Genomic DNA, 18,884 nt, shown 5'->3' on the forward strand with positions numbered 1-18,884 from the left:
ATATATATATCATGGGCTTCCCTGGTGGGGCAGATGGTAAAGAATCCACCTGCAATACAGAAAACCTGGGTTCGATCCTTGGGTTGGGAAGATCCCCTGGATCTTGGCAACCCACTGGCTTGGCAACCCACTCCAGTATTCTTGCCTGGGGAATCCCAAGGACGGAGGAGTCTGGCGGGCTACAAGCCGGACATGATTGAGTGAATAAGCACACAGCACATGGCATATTTATATAGCAAGGCTTATATTCATATATAAACCACATGGTTCATATATAAACCATATATATAAAACATATATATATCATGGTTTACATTCATATACCTGATGAAAAAGTATTGATTTTTATCAAATTTTACCTGCATTAATTGAGACGATCCTGGATTTTTCCTGCCATCATTCTCTTAATGTACTGTATTATATTCTTTGAATTTCAAAACATCACATGCTTTTATAATATTTATTTACATTTACTCAGTAATACTATTCTCTCTCCCCTCATATGTTTATGTATTACACACACAAAAACATGTTGTCATTAAGAGTTTTTTTGTAGAAATGAAAATAAACATTGTCTTGTTGTATCACCTTGACCCAAATTACACACAGAATAAAGTCCCTAATGACTTTCACATATGTTTTACCATTTCTCTTGACCCTACCCAGGTGCAGAGCCTTGCCATCTTCCATTAAGCAATGATAAGCATTCACTGAAAGGCACTGACTTTCAAGAAGCATTGACTCCTGCCTCCACCTGACCTCTTTCCAGCCCACCTTCACTACCATCACAGAAGAGAATTGTTTAAGAAATAATTAAAATATGTGGGCAAGTTTCCACATGGTGTGATTGACATCGCTGGCATAGGTTTTGCTTCAGTGGCTCAGGTCTGATAAACAGTACATCTCATCAAGGAGCCAGGTCAGTGGTCTGATGTGAATCTGCTGGCTCCACTTGGATCACGTGTTTCCATGGTTCCTGCCCCACCACACCAAGGGTATGGGTTACATTGTCTTTAAAGGTGATGACTCAGACCTCCAGGCACAGAATTCACCTTCCTAGTCTCAGAATGGCATACATAGATCTTTCTATTTATGCTAATATTTTATATTTATAATTATATTAAAAAAAATTATACAGTGACATTCACTCCTGAAACTTACCACTACACAGATCAGGACAAAGAAGCTTTCCTAAATTCCATTTCTTGTACTCCAGAGTTAACTACTCTCATGACTCTAAAATCAATGCTATAAATTCAAGGGAAAAACTGAATGTAAAAGAGGATGCACCTTGTCAAAGAATATGTAGAGGACTTTGAAAAATAAGGAGCAAGAGAGAGATGTCCTAAATCATTCCATTTAGTGCAACAATTGAAGCTGAAGTTTTAGCAAATATCTAATAGAAAATAAGAAAGAAAACCCAAATGGCCAGAAATACTTTGAAAAAGTTACTAGAACATATCGGCAACTAGGAAATACAAATTAAAATGAAACAGCACAGATTTAACACATGCAGAAAAATGAGGACATTTGAAAACTAAGACTCATGCATTGCTGATAGCATTCCATTGGTACAATCTTTTTGAGAGGAAAATTGCCCAGATAAGTATAAACATAAATTTATGTGATGTGATTGCTCACCAAGAACAGTGAAAGGCCAGAATGATTTACAGCAAAAAAAAAAAAAAAAATCAACCTCCTGTTCCCATAGATGTTATGTATGTAGTCCATTTAGATTTTTGAAGAACTAGAACAGAAAAGAGAGATTGGCGTGGACAATCCTCTGTGCCCACCATGTTAGACAACACCTTGGTGCACCTTATAGACCAAACAGTCCCTCGGAACCAGGACATCTTGAAAGGGGAGGCTTTTATCTCTACGACTGAGTAGAGTAACTGCATGACAAAATGGAATAATGATGGAAGAAAAGGAGGCTCCATTATGTAAGATTAATGTTGAAATTAATGAGGTTTAGGAAAAGTATGTCTTTATACACTTAGAGGTGAGAAAATGTTCATAATATTCATTATTGAAAAACCAACTAAAAAGCAAGTAACATAAACGTCTCTCTAAATAAGATTCTACAAGTAATTCAGATATGTTTTCATGTCTAAAGTAAATGAAATAAGTGATGGAGAACATGGAAGGATTGGGAAAGGTGAAAAAGATCCATGCAGAGTACCCTTTGACATAGAGCTTCAGAGGTGATACACCCCTGAGATGGGAGAGTGAAGGTTTTCGCCAACCTTGCCAGGTGAGAGCAGACTCCCTCACTGCCCACCTGTGAGAGTCGCCAGAGTCATCATAACTAGTTAACACAAAGTGGGTGACTTATAGCCATAGGAATTTATTTTCTCATAAGCTTGAAGGATAGATGTCCAAAATCAAGTTGTCAGCAGGGTCTGCTGCCCTTGATAACTTTAGACAAATATTCTCCCTTGCCTCATCCTGGGGGTTCCTGGAAACGTTGATGTTCCTTCCCCTGTTCCTGCATCGTTCCAACTTCTGTCCAATCTTTACATGCCCTTTGACCTTGTGTCTTTGGGCCTTTTCCTCTTCTTCAATGGACACCAGTTATTGAATTTAGGACCCACCTAATCCAGCATGACATCTTTCTAATTCACTTGGAAAGACCCTATTTCCAAGTAAGGTCACATTCTGAGTTTCTGGGTACTCATTTTTGGAGGCAGACATTATTCACATAACTACACTGATGCTGTGTCTGATTCAGGGAATTTATATTCCGCAGCTGCGGAATGTAGCGCTGCATCTACGCCAAGCAGGTGCATACTGCTAACGTTCCGGAGCAATGTAACACATGACAACAATGCTTTGGTTTATTTCATCAAGTACTGGGGAAAATGTGATAATATAATCATGATTTGGATGTTTACATCTCTTTTAACTGTTTTTACTTCATATATTTTAAGTTTTAATAATTTGCATACAAACTTAAGTTTTTCACATCATCCAGCTTGGACATTTTCATTTGGAAACACCCCTTTATAATATGCAAACCTTTTCCCTGAAATCTGCTTTGTCTAATAATTATGGAGCCATAAGAGCCTCATTTTCCTTAGGATATTCATAAACACAACTATCTCCAGCTTTTTACTATAAAACTTTCTATATTTTTCTATTAACCATATACAACATTTATAATGTGATTCGGGATGTCTTCCCAGGATGAAAATATTTTGTTTTAACATATGTTTACTCAATCTGCATTGATAGAAGAGCCGCCTTATGGCCGGGAAAGGGCTGCACCTATTCAGCAGGCGCAGAGGCCTGCACATCGCCTTTGTCACGCCAACACACCGGGATGAGACAGAGGAAGGGCTGTGGGCCAGAAGGCCACAGCTGCAGCCCTGGGGAGGCCTTTCCAAGGAGGACCACTGGGTTCTTCTAAATTGTCTTGCTTCTTGCTCAATGGGCCCCAGTAGTTCAGAATGATTTCAGGGAGTCACTCCTAACCATCCTGTTCTGGGCTGAGATGTATCAGAGGAAGTTTGGCCACAGGACTACCTCTCTCTGGGACCCTGGGAGTAGGGAGCCCCAGCGCACTCAGAGGCCAAGTCTCACCTAATTGGCCATTTGAGGCCACAAATCCCAGCTGTGCCAAGTGGAGAGCATCTTCCCAGCAGAGGGACCCAAAGATGCAGGTGCCATGAGTACCAGCTGGCTGAGGGGACAGACACAGGGAACAGGTGAGCTGAGCCCATCCCCTCTTCTGCTTTTACCGAGACCTAAGAGCTTCCTGCAGAAGGCCCTTGGAGCACCTGGCCTCCCTCTCACCCTGACCCAGGTGCTCTCTTCTGCTCCCTCCCTCCCCACTTCACTTCCCTGCACAGGAGGCCAGAGCTGAACAGGGTGGAGGGTGCTCAGTGCCACGTCATTATCCTCAGCACAGACCTGGGTCAGGAGTCCTGTCCGCCCTGGGAGCACAGGGTCCTGGGTGAGCCGTGCCCCTCCTGACATCACAGGAGCACTGCGGTCATCACTCAGCAGGGTGTGGTCAGCATCACTGACAGGTGAGTCCTGGGAGCCTGGACCTGGACATATCACTGCCCACCTCCCAACTGCACTGGGCATGATCAGTCAGGACAGCAGGTCTGAACACTAATGAAAATAGAAATAACCAGCAGGTCTCAAATAAACATGGGCTTAAATCCAGTGGCCTGAGACCTTGCATTTCTGACCAGCTTTAGGTAATGATATTGTTATAGGGCCTCAGACTGCATTTGCCTAACTAAATTGACAAGGAAAGGACACAGGGCCCAATCATTAAATACAAAGGCTTGCAGTCAACACTGGATTCTTCTGCTTCACAGGGGAAGGTACATATGAAGTTTAATCATAGGTTTACTGAAGTGGCCACAGCCCCACTGCAGTATCTCAACAGCCAACAGAATGTCTGAGTTTATTTTCAAAAACCATCTTGGCTTCCCAGAAGAAAATGCAAATTGTTTCTCATGGGCTTCACTAGGCATCCTAGGGGTCATTGTTCTCAGGACCCAAGGCCCCTGAAATGGACAAACTGTCCTGGGAAACAGAATAGAACATGAAGCTGGGAACCACAAGGGACATAAAAGCAAGACAGCAGGACTGGGGTGGTGGGGAAAAGATGATCACTCCAGCCACAGTGGCTGTATTGTGTGTACGAACAGGACGTAGGCAGAGATGGACAGAAAAAGATTCAGTTCAGTTCAGTCACTCAGCTGTGTCTGACTCTTTTTGACCCCATTGACTGCAGCACACCTGGCCTCCCTGTCCATCACCAACTCCCAAAGCTTACTCAAATTCATGTCCATCAAGTCAGTGATGCCATCCAACCATCTCATCCTCTGTCACCACCTTCTCCTTCTCTCTTCAATTTTTCCTAGCATCACGGTCTTTTCAAATGAATCAGTTCTTCACACCAAATGGCCAAAGTGTTGGAGTTTCAGCTTCAACATCAGTCCTTCCAATGAATACTCAAAACTGATTTCCTTTAGGATTGAGTGGTTGGATCTCCTTGCAGTCCAAGGGACTCTCAAGAGTCGTCTCCAACACCACAGTTCAAAAACATCAATTCTTCAGTGCTCAGCTTTCTTTACAGTCCGACACTCACATCCATACCTGACTACAGGAAAACTCATAGCTTTGACTAGACGGACCTTTGTTGGCAAAGTAATGTCTCTGCTTTCAAATATGCTGTCTAGATTGGTCATAACTTTTCTTCCAAGGAGCAAGGGTCTTTTAATTTCATGGCTACAGTTACAATCTGCAGTGATTTTGGAGCCCAAAAAAACAAAGTATGCCACTGTTTCCACTGTTTCTCCATCTATTTGCCATGAAGTGATGGGACCTGATACCATGATGTTAGTTTTATGAATGTTGAGTTTTAAGCCAACTTTTTCACTCTCCTCTTTCACTTTCATCAAGAGGCTCTTTAGTTCTTCTTCACTTTCTGCCATAAGGGTGGTGTCATCTGCATATCCGAGATTATTGATATTTCACCTGGCAATCTTGATTCCAGCTTGTGCTTCTTCCAGCCCAGCGTTTCTCATGATGTACTCTGCATAGAAGTTAAATAAGCAGTGTGACAATATACAGCTTTGATGTACTCCTTTCCTGATTTGGAACCAGTCTATTGTTCCATGTCCAGTTCTAACTGTTGCTTCCTGACCTGCAAACAGATTCCTCAAGAGGCAGGTCAGATGGTCTGGTATTCCCATCTCTTAAAGAATTTTCCACAGTTTATTGCGATCCATGCAGCCAAAGGCTTTGGCATAGTCAATAAAGCAGAAGTAGATGCTTTTCTGGAACTCTTTCTTTTTTGTTGATCCAACAGAAGTTGACAATTTGATCTCTGGTTCCTCTGCCGTTTCTAAATCCAGCTTAAGCATCTACAAGTTCATGGTTCACATACTGTTGAAGCCTGGCCTGGAGAATTTTGAGCATTACTTTGCTAGCCTGTGAGATGAGTACAATTGTGTGGTAGTTTGAACATTGTTTGGCATAGCCTTTCTTTGGGATTGGAGTGAAAACTGACATTTTCCAGTCCTGTGGCCACTGCTGAGTTTTCCAAATTTGCTAACATATTGAGTGCAGTACTTTCATAGCATCATCTTTTAGGATTTGAAATAGCTCAACTGGAATTCCATCACCTCCATTAGCTTTGTTCATAGTGATGCTTCCTAAGGCCCACTGTCTGGCTCTAGGTCAGTGATCACACCATTGTGGTTATCTGAGTCATGAAGATATTTTTTGTATAGTTCTTCTGTGTATTCTTGCCACCTCTTCTTAATAGCTCTGTTAGATCCATACCATTTCTGTCCATTATTGTGGCTATCTTTGCATAAAATATTCCCTTGGTATCTCAAATTTTTTGAAGAGATCTCTGGTCTTTCCCATCCTATTGTTTTCCTCTATTTCTCTGCATTGATCACTGAGGAAGGCCTTCTTATCTCTCCTTGCTATTCTTTGAACTCTGCATTCAAATGGGCATATCTTTCCTTTTCTCCTTTGCCTTTAGCTTCTCTTCTTTTCTCAGCTATTTGTAAGGTCTCCTCAGACAACCATTTTGCCTTTTTGCATTTCTTCTTCTCGGGGATGGTCTTCATCACTGCCTCCTGTACAATGTCATGAACCTCCTTCCATAGTTCTTCAGGCACTCTGTCAATCAGATCTAATCCCTTGAATCTATTTGTCACTTCTACTGTATAATCATTAGGGATTTGATTTAAGTCTTACTTGAATGGTCTAGTGGTTTTCCCTACTTTCTTCAAATTTAGTCTGAATTTGGCAATAAGGAGTGCATGATCTGAGCCACACTCAGCTCCCAGCCTTGTTTTTGCTGACTGTTTAGAACTTCTTCATCTTCAGCTGCAAAGAATATAATCAATCTGATTTCAGTACTGACCATCTGGTGATGTCCATGTGTAGAGTCTCTCTTGTATTGTTGGAAGATGGTGTTTGCTATGACAAGTATGTTCTCTTGGCAAAACTCTGTTAGGCTTTGCCCTGCTTCAGTTTGTACTCCAAGGCCAAATTTTCCTGTTACTCCAGGTGCTTCCTGATGTCCTACTTTTGCATTCCAGGCCCTTATAATGAAAAGGACGTCTTTTTTGGATATTAGTTCTAGAAGATCTTGTAGGTCTTCATAGAACCGTTCAACTTCAGCTTCTTCAGCATTACTGGTTGGGCCATAGACTTGGATAACTGTTATATTCAATGGTTTGCCTTGGAAATGAAGAGAGATCATTGTCGTTTTTGAGACTGCCCCCAAGTACTGCATTTCAGACTCTTTTGTTGGCTAGGAGTGCTACCCCATTTATTCTAAGGGATTCCTGCCCACAGTAGTAGATATAATGGTCACCTGAGTTTAATTCACCCAATTCGGTCCAGCAAAAACTTAGCTGAGACTAATGTGAATGTGTGTACAGGACAGGGATGGGAGGACAGCCAAGGAATGGGCAGCAGAGGTGTGTAGGGCATCCCACCAGCTCCACTCAGACTACCAGCTCCTAACCCATGTCACATTGCACAATGCCGGGGCATCCCTAGTCAAACTATGATACTCTGCTGTCCTGTGAGGGTTGGAGTCAGGCCAGCCAGGAGAGGAAAGATGGGCAACCCACTCTTTCTCCTGCATGCTCTATTGTTGAAAAGTAAGAACTCTCTCAGACCACCTTCTAAGAGAACTGCAGGCTGAGCGAGAATGTGGTGGTCATCATTGCTCTGCAGGCATCACTGACCACATAGCTGCTGCCTGTACACCCCTACTCCCAGGGAAGGCACTCCCTCTGAAGGTGGCCAACCCTGTGATCCTGCAGCTCGCACCTCTAAAGAATGAAACTGTTCTAAAATCGGCTCTGCTCTCCCACTGATGCTCCTCTTAGTCCTGGGAGGCACTGTGGTGTCCACCTTCCTTCCTCACTCCTCCCTTTTTTAAGCTGCATCTCCCCTGACCACCCCTCTGGGCATCACACAGCTGGTGCCCAAGTCCCACATGAGTGTGGAGGTCAGCCCTAGTCTGGGATGTGACAGGGACAGGAAGCAGCACCCAGCAGGAGGACCCAGTCACTGAGACAGACGTGACCATGTTGGTGGCTCCCACAGCTCCAAGCAATCACCCTACAGGGTGTGCAGAGGAGCCAGGGGTATGGAAGTCAGGATGAGAGAGGATATGCCACATGCTGAATGTGTCACAGCCCCTGACCTGCTGCTTTTCAGACCATGGAGGCAGACTTTCTCCTCTCCAGGAATTGTCTAACATCCAGACATTACAAGAAAGAACCCTTAGATTCTCAAGGATGCAGAGAGTTCTGCTGAGGTTGCCAACAAGATCCTATCTTAGAGACAAAGATGCTAAGTTAGGTCTCAGGTCCTGCAGGAGAGAAAGGCGTAGCTACACACTGGCCTGGTAAGGGTTGGTCCCTTACCTGCTCCCAGCCTGTACCAGGATAGAGCTATCACTGGGTCATTTCCTGATGGCATGAAGTGCTTAACAATTTCTGAAATTAAAGAATGAGTAAATAAGAGGTGGGAGGTGCAGGATTAGATAACTGAGCAGGTGCAGAAATAGCACAGCTCAGGAGCATCCCTGTGGGGAGGAAGAGCATGTCCTTCAAAGCAAGGACAGGGAGATGGAAGCCACCCTTACACAGTAGACTCTCGGCTTGGCAGGACCCCTTGAGTCTCTTCTCATAGCAAATGCTCCATCTCCCACAGGGTGAGTGCTCCAAGCACACTTCGTAATTAGTAAATCACAGGAAATGGTTATGCTTCAGATCAGCTAGTATTTGTCAGGAAGAAGGGTGGTATCTAGTTGCCCCTGCAGTTGGGCACTGAAGGGTGCCTGTTCTCCAAGAGAGGATGATTTTGTGACCCTGACCTGCTCCCTCTCACTGCCTCCACCAGCTCTTGACTCTCTGCCCCATGTCACCAGCTCAGGGCCATGTCACCCCATGGAAACAGAAACCTCTCAGAGATGCCTTTGCAAGAGTTTGTGCTGGATGGACTTGAGGGTGGTCCACAGACCCAGGCCCTGCTCTTTGCTCTGTTCCTGGCCCTGTACATGGTGGCCGTCCTGGGGAACCTCACCATGATCGTGGTCATCACCCTGGATGCCCGTCTGCACTCCCCAATGTACTTCTTCCTCAAGAACCTCTCATTTGTGGACTTGTGCTATTTGTCTGTCATCTACCCCAAGGCCCTGGCAAACACCACATTTTCCTCCAAGGTCATCACATTTGAGGGATGTATCATTCAGTTTTTCTTTTTCTCTCTAATGGGCACCACTGAGGCTTTCCTCTTGGCCGTGATGGCCTATGACCGCTTCGTGGCCATCTGCAGCCCTCTGCGCTACCCCATCTCCATGCGCCCCTCGGTCTGTGCCCGCCTGGTGCTGGGCTCCTACTGCGGGGGCTGCCTCAACTCCATCCTGCAGACCAGCTTCACATTCAGCCTCCCGTTCTGCAGCTCCAACCACATCGACCACTTCTTCTGTGATGTGCCGCCTCTGCTCAAGCTTGCCTGTGCTGAGACTACCATTAATGAGCTGGTCATGTTTGCCATCTGTGGCCTCATCATTGTGGGCACCACACTTGTGGTCCTCATCTCCTACGGCTACATCACAGGGACCATCCTGAGGATGCACTCAGGAGGAGGGAGACACAAGCTCTTCTCCACCTGCGGCTCCCACATGACAGCCGTGTCCCTCTTTTATGGAACACTTTTTGTCATGTATGCCCAGCCAGGAGCTGTGCAGTCCATGGAGCAGGGCAAGGTGGTCTCTGTCTTCTACACGCTGGTCATCCCGATGCTCAACCCTCTCATCTACAGTCTGAGAAACAAGGACGTGAAGGATGCCCTGCGGAGACTGGGGCAGAAACACACAGCCACATGAAGGAGGGTGACCCAAGGAAAGGACAAGAGCTTTGGGAGAGGCACTAGGTTTAATCTGAAGAATTTATTCCTCATTCCTGTAATTCATTCTTTCCTCCAGCATTGTATTTAATCCTTCTTGGAAGAACATCATGGACCTCAAACTGCAAGAGATGGAAAATGAATAAGGCATTTTCTTTGCCAACATAAAATTAGTATCCTTAAAGAGTACAACTCTAATCTTGAAGTTTGGGTAATACAGTGGGCAGAATGATGAGCAGAGAGTCTTTGATTGAGAGTGTATTTCCTAATTCAGCATCTTCCAGTGAAGATAGTGTTGTTGTTTTTCAGTAGCGAAGTTGTGTCCAGTTCCTTGTGACCCCATGAATGTAGCATGTCAGACTTCCCTTTCCTTTGCTATATCCTTGACTTTGCTCAAATTCATCTCGATTAAATTGGTGATGACATCCAGCCATCTCATCCTCTGTCACACCCTTCTCCTCCTGCCCTCAATCTTTCCCAGCATCATGGTCTTTTCCAGTGAGTCAGCTCTTTGCATCAGGTGGCCAAAGTATTGGAGCTTCAGCTTCAGCATCATTCTATCCAATGAATATTCAGAGTTGATTTCCTTTAGGATGGACTGGTTGGATCTCCTTGCTCTCCAGTGAATGTATGAAACTAGACAAACTCTGATGCTTTTCCCTTCATTTCATTGTTGAATCCATGTAAATATGTGCTCAGTAATCTCCTTTGGACCACCTAGTAGGAAGGTTCTAGGACACTCAGCCTGGTCCCTTCCTTGATGATAGCCTGGGTCACCACAGCCAATTAGGGGAGTTAGGAAGACCACGCTTCCCCTCAACCCTGCAGCGGGGCTGTTCCTCCCTGCCCCCCTTCTGTTCACTGATGCCGCCACCCAACAAGGCAGCAGGGAGCACCTGCTCCTGCTTCAGAGGCTCCCAGTGCTCCCTGTCCTGGGTTCTCCCCTCAGTCAGCAGCTGGGAGCCCCAGGGAGTCAGTGTGGATGCCTGACACCCAAAGTTCACCATCCAACCTGACAGGTGACAGTGTCCTGACTACTTGTGACCCTAAGAAATGGGGCCTTGTCAGCAGACATCTCGGAATAAGGATGGAGGTGCTGGTGCTGCTGCAGAGAGCAGGGGTGGGGAAGGAGGGGGCAGTTTCTTGGCAGAAGCACAGCTCCCTGGCCCTCAGTCCCACACTCCCTGAGGGAGCTACATCGTCAGTCTTGACCTCCCCATTCAAAGCTCCAGCCTGCTGCTCCGTGGACCCAACACACAGCCTGGACTTAAATCCCCATCGTGTCTCCCTGTGGTAGAGTCATCCAGTCCCATGGTCACTCTCAGGAGGTGGTCCTCTGGACACAGGGTTAGTCTGTAGGGTCAGTAGGGACGTGCCCTCCTCTCTGATCACAGCTCTCCATCTCCCTGCTGTCTGCTCAGGAGACTCTGGCAAGCAGCCAAAACCCAAGTCATCAGATTGCTGCTCACCATTCCTCAATAGGAACCTACTCCAATGTCTCTGCTGGACTCTTGATAGCATTGTCTCATCTTTGGGCTCCAAAATTAATTCTAAGTCTGGTGTAGATTACTGTATTCATCTGCTGACCTTTATTCTTTGAGGAGCTTTCCCAAAATAACATGCCTTCTTATGGTGTCATACTACTATACTGTTCTCTTTCCCTGCATTCCTTTCTTCCTGTTTTTTCTCCGCCTCCCCCTCATTTCCTCCCCTTCCTTCCTTCCCTCCTTCCTTCCTTTCTCCTTCTCTCCCTCACTTTATTTTTGTCATTCCAAGGAACGTCTTACTTTAAATTTCTAAAGGAAAAGGAAAATCCCAACCTTTTGTATACAAGTGTAGAGTCCTCATCAGTATGTGAATTTTAATGGTACAAGCAGTAAGGAATCTATGGTTCTTAGTAGAACATTAATTTTCACTTTCAAATAAATCAGGAAATTTGAGCCCAGCACTAGATGGAATAGAAATTGTTCTATAATCTGGAAGAGAATTATTTTTAAAATCCTACAGGTTGGCTTTACCTCTCTGTAAAACTATATTTCAGATTGCAGTGACTATCTCTATACAATGGTAGACATCGTTTACTTGGTTGTTCATCCCATACTATGCTTTGCAAGCTACTGGCATGCACTAGATTCTCATTTCACATCTAACACCAGAGTATAAGTTGAGTTCAGTGTTAATTAGTCACTGAACTCCAAAATACACATGATACAGCTCATCTCTTTATTGTGCTTAAGTGGACAATAAATACATTGCGTTTCAAGACCATATTGTAGTTTTGATGCTGATATTTTTTTAAACTTTAGAAGTTTCTGCCCTTTAAAAGCAAAAAATAAAATAAAATAACTTTTGTTGTATTTTGAGTTTGGTTCAGTCCTATTGTTAGTTGCTAAGTCATGTGTTGTTGTTTAGTCGCTAAGCCTGGCCAACACTTTTGCGACCCCATGGACTGTAGCCCACCAGGACCCTGTGTCCATGAAATTTCCCATGCAAGAATTCTGAAATGGGTTGCCATTTCCTCCTCCAGGGGATCTTCCTGACTATAGAGTTCAGTAGTGTCTGGTACATTCACCTTGTGTGTATCAGATCTCCAGAACTTTTCATTTTGCAAACCTGGAACTCCATCCCCCTAAACAATAACTCCCTGTTGCTCCCTTACCTCCACCACCAGGAGCCACAATTCTTCTTTCTGTCTCTACGAATGTGACTTCTTCAGATGCCCCCAGATAAGTAAAACATACAGCATTGGTCTTTTTGCATCTGGTTGTTACACTTAGCATAGTCTCCTTAAGATTTACCCATGTTGTAGCATGTGACAGGATTTCTATCCTTTTTAAGGCTAAATAGTATTCCATCACATGTGTATGCAACTTTTTGTTTATCTCTTCACCCACCAAGAGACACTCGGGTTGCCTCCACCTTTTGGCATGCAAAAGGTGCATCTCTTAGAAAGACTGCCGTTTTGTTCTTTATCTCATTTTTTACTATATATCCAGATATTTGATTGCATAATATGGTAATTCTTTTTTAATTTTAGGAAGAACCCTATACTCTTTTTCATAGTGGCTGTACCATTTTTATGTCTACCAAAAGTGCAAAATTGTTGCAATTTATCCACATAATAGTCAGTATATGTTCTCCTTTCTCTTTCATGTCAGCCATTATAGTGATTGTGAGGTATAATCTCTTTGTTGTTATTTTAATATTTCCCTAATGATTACTGATTTTGAGCATTTTCTTATATGTTTGTTGGCAATTTGTAGGTTATCTCTAGAGAAATATCTTCAAGTAACATGAAAATTTTAAACTAGGTTATTGGTTCACTTAATTGTAGTAATTCTTTATGTATTCTAAATATTATCCTCTCATCAGACATAACATTTTAAACATTTTCTTCCAGGTCACAGGTTGCCTTTCCATACTGCTATCTAAGTCTTTAATGCACACATTTTTAGTTTGATAGTTACATAGTTAGATAGCCACAAGTGTCTATTTTCCCTTTTGTTTCATATGTTTTTGGTGTCATATCCAACAAATCATTGTCAAATTTAAGGTTATTGAGTTTTTCTCAGATGTTGTCTTCCAGGAGTTTAACAGACTTATGTCATGTATTTAGGTTTTTTCTGTTTTTTTGACGATAAACGCATATCATCATTTATTTAATGTTTAAGCTCTTGCACTAGATTTTTACAAGCTGGTGAACACTGACAAATTATTTCTCCCACAGAACTATAACCACTTGTTCCCGGACAGTATAAATATATGGTTGAGCTAACATTAATACACATCACCATTTTATCAATTACATAATAAAACAAATTGTCAAGTATCCAAATATTAAGCTCAAAAGGTATATAAAATATTAAATGTCTCCTCAATTCGTTAGCAGAAACCCACTTTTTTTTGCAAGAGAGGCTGGGAATCACACTTCAAACAAAACCAAGTTGGTAAACAACTTCAGTAAGTATGAAAAAAATTATAATAATTTCAGAAATTTTGATTAAGAATTGTTTTAGTTACAGTAACAAAGTATTTCTACCTTTTAAAAAAATATTTACTAAATTAAAGCGCATATTCTACATGTTCTGCACAAGACAAAGGCAACAGTTTACTAAAAATACTTAATAGCCCCCTTCCATTCTTTTTTCAGGCCCTCCCTGTAAGTTGCACCCCAAAGTGCAAACATTAAAATGAACTGTAAGGCTTTTGTCTGGAGACATTAAAGACATGTGCTTCTGTACAATGTAGATTTTCAAAATGGAGGCCTTCTACAACATAAAATGAGATTTATAGAAAGATATTAAATAATCACTGTAAGACTTGGTTAATTAAAAAGGGAGCAAATCTGATGTATACTGGAATGAATGTGGGAGATGTAAACATATTGTGAGCAAACAAACCTCATGGGCCCTACTTTCTATGTTTGAAATGATGCAAGGAATAAACCACATAAGGTCCAGAGCGTTCATAGTTCCTGGGATTTGTTCTATATGCTACTAAAAATATACAAGTATTGTGCTGGGAATTTTGGCACCTAGTCTTTCTAAATTTCTTACGTATTGGTAAGATTCTGGCATGGAAACAGATTTAATGACATGACTCAATACTGCATGATTTCAGGAAAGGTCAATTGGTACAAATTAGAAGCACATATTAATGCTCAAAGGCAAGAATTCTTTACTAGTATTCAAATAGGTTGATCATAACCTGAACAGAGACTGCAATTCTGCCAGGCCTGTGGCCTGGTAAAACTGCTTTTCAACACTCCTATGGAAGCTTCATCAGACTTATTCACCAAGTCAACTGGGCTATCTGCTATGTACGACAAATTCCATCGTGTCTCAGATTCCACTTCCAAGCAATGGCATCATGCACCCTCGTTTTACCGAATGCAACAGTTGTTTCTATGCCCATTGGAGTCTTTGAAGTGCAGCCGCATTTTAGGACGATATTTCTCCAAATACAAAAGTTGCTTGCTATTAAAAGCACCTCGCCGATTTTGTCTTTTGAAATGTACTGCATCTTCATATTTCATTCCACCTTCAATTAATGCTAGGGCAACAAGCACTGGAGCTCTGCCAAGGCCTGCAATACAATGAACAGCAATACAACAACCAGGGTCTTCATGAAACTTAATTTTCACAAGGCGTAACCAATCATCAACAATCTGGTTAGATGGTGGTGTGCCATCATCAAAAGGCCAATCGAGAACATGGATGCCTTCTTTCTCCACAAGAGTAGTGTCATAAGTTGCTTCACATACTCTTACAATTGTGGTAACTCCATACTTCTTAAGTTCCTCTATAAATTTGCTTAACGTTGCATTAGTTGGGTTGTGTATAATAAGAAATCTCATGTTCCTGTACGTAACTTCCACAGGAGCTGGGCGGTTCGTTAGAGCCATGTTAATTTAGTTAAAAAACACTCAATAGGGATATGAAAGAATTTAAAAAATTGAATACAGAAATGATGCAAAGAAACGCAGTCAACTTCAATATACTCCACTTGAAATTCTCGGTGCTTTTAAGTATGAAGTTGGGAGTAATGAATGAATGAACCTCTTAACAAGAAGCAGCAATTCTTCAATCCAGTAATACTGAGGCAACAGAAAGGAAGTGCACTGAGGTTTACCCCATCCAGATCAGAACTCTTGTAAAAAAATGCTCTGTGGATTTCAATTCAACACTTCTGTGTCCAGGTTAACCAGTCTTACGGGGGCTTCTTGGTTGAGCAGTAATCAATTTCTGCAGTTCACTTGTCTGCATAGAGGTCGTGCTGTGCCTGGCAGTAATCTCCACTGCCCTTCAGAAACTCCATAAATGTGTGACCGAGAACACCACAGAACGGAGGACTATGTCTACTCATTGAAGATTGTGGCCTAACCACACAGCGGGTCCCGAGGCGGAGGCGGCGGAGGCGGCAGGGCAGGGGCGGTGGCGAGCGTCGTGAGGCGGCGGCGGCAGCTTCGCGGGCGGCGGCACCGGAGTCGGTTCTGCAGTGAGCGGCCGGGGAAGGGCGCACAGCCTCGCCACCCGCTACATTTAGGTTTTTAATCCATATTAAGTTAGTTTTTGCTCATGAAGCTAGGTAAGGGCCCACATTATGCATTTTCACATAAGCAGCTGGTTTTCCAATGCCATTTGTTGAAAGGGTGTCTTTTCCCTGTGAGTCATCTTGGCACATTTGTTGAAGACCATTGGACGAAATTGATGAAGCCTCATTTCTGAGCTCTGTATTCTGCTCCATTGTTCTACAAGTCTGTCTTTGTGCCAATACTATACTGTTTTGAGACTGCAGATTTGTAATATGTTTCCAAATTAAGAAGTCTGAGAGCTTTTCAGTCGGGTGCTGAGTGGCTCTTCAGATCATGTGGCAGTTCCGTGGATCATAACAACAGAGAACATGGTGACCGTGACCCGGAAGGAATGGACCCACTGGTGTCATCGAGAGTCACTGGAACGAGGCTGTTGAAAACATTGGTAATGAGAACTTAAAGGAATCTCTTCTTTGGGGCACCTATGCTCATGGTTTTGAGAAGTCATCAGTTATTCAGCAGAGAGCTATTATTCCATGTATTAAGGAGTATGATGTGATTATCAAGCTCAGTCAGGTACTGGCAAGACAGCCACATTTGCTCCATGATTGGAGACTGAATTCCAGGAGACCCAAGCACAATATTGGCCCCTGCCAAAGAACTGGCTTGGCAAATCCAAAAGGTAATTCTAGCACTTAGAGACTATGTGGGAGCAACTTGTCATGTCTGCATTGGTGTAACCAGTGTTCTAAATAAAATGCAAAACTGCAGGCCGAAGCCCCACATATTGCTTTCTGTACACCCGGGAGAGTTTCTGATGTGTTAAACAATTATCTTTTTCCAAAATGGGTCAAAGTGCTTGTTTTGGGTGAAGCAGATAAAATGCTTAGCTGAGGGTTTAAGGATCAAATCTATGAGATTTTTCAAAAATTAAATACAAATATTCAGGTGACGTTGTTTTCTGCCACAAGGCCAACAGTTGTGTTGGAACTGACCAAAATTCATGAGAAACCTGATTCAAATTCTGGTGAAAAAGGAATAACTGACCCTTGAAGGAATCAAACAATTTTGTATCAGTGTTGAAAGAGAGAAATGAAAGTTAGATGTACTTTGTGACTTGTATGAGACACTAACGATTACACAGGCTATTATTTTTCTCAACACAAGGCACAAGATAGTGTTATGCCTGATGTCCGAATCCCCGAGCGGGAAGAGAGAAGGCCTCCAAGACAATGCAACTCGCAGGAAGGGAAGTTTATTACTGACTTGAGCCAGGACTCTCCGCCCGCAACCAACGCAGTGGTGCGAGTCAGACAGCCCCGAGCCCAAGCTGTTACACAAATTTACAGGGGTGAAGAGCGGATTGGTTACACGTTTGCAAAGCAATTTCATTGGTCAATACTTTCACGCGCATGGGACTTTCCTGGGGGTTTCCGCCCCGTTCCTAATTTCCTAATTGGCAAACAGCGGTCAGTATTAAGTGAAAGCTAATTGGTCCTAATTGGCAAACAGTGGTACCAAGTAGGAAGGTCTACTCCTAATCTAAGCTGCGTTACTTCTGCTCGCCTCACAGTAGACTGGCTCATAGAGAAAATGCATGGCAGGGACTTCAGAGTTGCTTCTGTGCCTGGTGACGTAAGTCAGAAGGAATGAGTTGTAATCATGAGGGAACTCTGAGTGAAGTGAGTCAGAAAGAGAAAAACAAATATTGTATATTAGTGCATATATGTGGAAGCTAAAAAGATGGTACTGATGAGCCTAGTTGCAGGGCAGCAGTGGAGGCACAGACATAGAGAACAGACTTATGGACATGGGCAGGAGGAGAGGGGGCGGGAGGAATAGAGAGAGTGGCATGGAAACATACATTACCATAAATAAAATAGTTAGCTAGTGGGAATTCGCTGTATGTCTCGGAACTCAAACCAGGCTCTGTAACAAGCTAGAGGGGTGGGGTGGGGTGGGCGGTGAGAGGGAGGTTCAAGAGAGAGGGGACATGTGTATACTTATGGCATTCACGTTGATGTAAGGCAGAAATCAACACAATATTGTAAAGCAATTATCCTTCAATTAAAAATACATAAACTTCTTTTAAAAGTCTGGGACTTCCAAGTTTGCTTTCAAGATTATCTTGACTATTTCTCTTTCTTGAGAGTCCATATGAATTTTAAAATGTACTTTTCATTTTCTGCAAAACATAACTGTGATTTTGAAAGTGTGACATAGACGCTTAGATCACACTGGATAATTTTATTCTCTTCCAACTCAAGCACATGGGATATCTTTTATTTTTTAGATTGCCTTTAATTTCTTCTTTCAGCAGTCCAGGGGGCTCTCAAGAGGCTTTTCAACACCACGGTTCAAAAGCATCAATTCTTTGGCACTTAGCTATCTTTATGGTCCAACTCTCACATGTGTACATGACTACTGGAAAAACCATAGCTTTGACTATACAGTCCTTTGTCAGCAAAGTGATGTCTCTGCTTTCTAATATGCTGTCTAGGTTTGTCACAGACTTTCTTCCAAGGAACAAACATCTTTCGATTTCAAGGCTGCAGTCACCACCTGCAGTGATTTTGGAGCCCAAAAAAATAGTCTGTCACTGTTTTCATTGTTTCCCCATCTATTTGCCATGAAGTGATGGGACCGGATGCCATGGTCTTTGTTTTTTGACTGTTGAGCTTTAAGCCAACTCTTTCACTCTCCTATTTACCTTCATCAAGAGGCTCTTTAAATTCCTCTACAATTTCTGCCATAAGGGTGGTGTCAGCTGCATATCTGAGGTTATCGATCTTTCTCCCGGCAATCTTGATTCCAGCTTGTGATTCATCCAGCCTGGCATTTCCCATGATATATTCTGCACAGAAGTTAAATAAGCAGCATGACAATATACAGCTTTTATGTACTCTTTTCCCAATTTGGAACCAGTCTGTTGTTCCAT

The 18,884-nt window shown here is 42.9% G+C and overlaps 2 protein-coding genes and 1 pseudogene across 3 annotated transcripts; 2 read left to right on the top strand and 1 right to left on the bottom strand.

The window, feature by feature from the left end:
• The first annotated feature begins 8,941 nt into the window (after positions 1-8,941).
• LOC122428340 (olfactory receptor 12-like) lies at positions 8,942-9,892 on the top strand. The gene has a single exon (XM_043448319.1). The coding sequence runs from the start codon at positions 8,942-8,944 to the stop codon at positions 9,890-9,892; it is 951 nt and encodes a 316-aa protein (XP_043304254.1).
• A 4,902-nt stretch (positions 9,893-14,794) lies between these two features.
• LOC122428349 (protein tyrosine phosphatase type IVA 1-like) lies at positions 14,795-15,763 on the bottom strand. Of its 2 annotated transcripts, none has more exons than XM_043448335.1 (2): positions 15,212-15,763; positions 14,795-15,118 (listed from the first exon to the last, which is right to left on the bottom strand). In XM_043448335.1, exons 1-2 carry the CDS (start codon positions 15,314-15,316, stop codon positions 14,795-14,797), a joined length of 429 nt encoding a protein of 142 aa, XP_043304270.1. In that variant the 5' UTR covers positions 15,317-15,763. The 2 variants fall into 2 exon arrangements, with proteins under 2 accessions (XP_043304270.1, XP_043304263.1); XM_043448328.1 differs by having other exon boundaries at positions 14,795-14,915; positions 14,979-15,763.
• A 667-nt stretch (positions 15,764-16,430) lies between these two features.
• LOC122429358 lies at positions 16,431-17,623 on the top strand (annotated as a pseudogene).
• Positions 17,624-18,884: the final 1,261 nt, after the last annotated feature.

Source organism: Cervus canadensis, chromosome 2 (genome assembly GCF_019320065.1).
Source record: "Cervus canadensis isolate Bull #8, Minnesota chromosome 2, ASM1932006v1, whole genome shotgun sequence".
Taxonomy (NCBI): domain Eukaryota; kingdom Metazoa; phylum Chordata; class Mammalia; order Artiodactyla; family Cervidae; genus Cervus; species Cervus canadensis.

Excerpts from the sequence above, each read along its gene's own strand:
- LOC122428340 (XM_043448319.1), top strand. The coding sequence starts at position 8,942 with ATGTCACCCCATGGAAACAGAAACCTCTCAGAGATGCCTTTGCAAGAG.
- LOC122428349 (XM_043448328.1), bottom strand. The coding sequence starts at position 15,316 with ATGGCTCTAACGAACCGCCCAGCTCCTGTGGAAGTTACGTACAGGAAC. Across the intron at positions 14,916-14,978 it reads GGCCTTGGCAGAGCTCCAGT|ACAAAATCGGCGAGGTGCTT; the intron begins GCTTGTTGCCCT and ends ACATTTCAAAAG.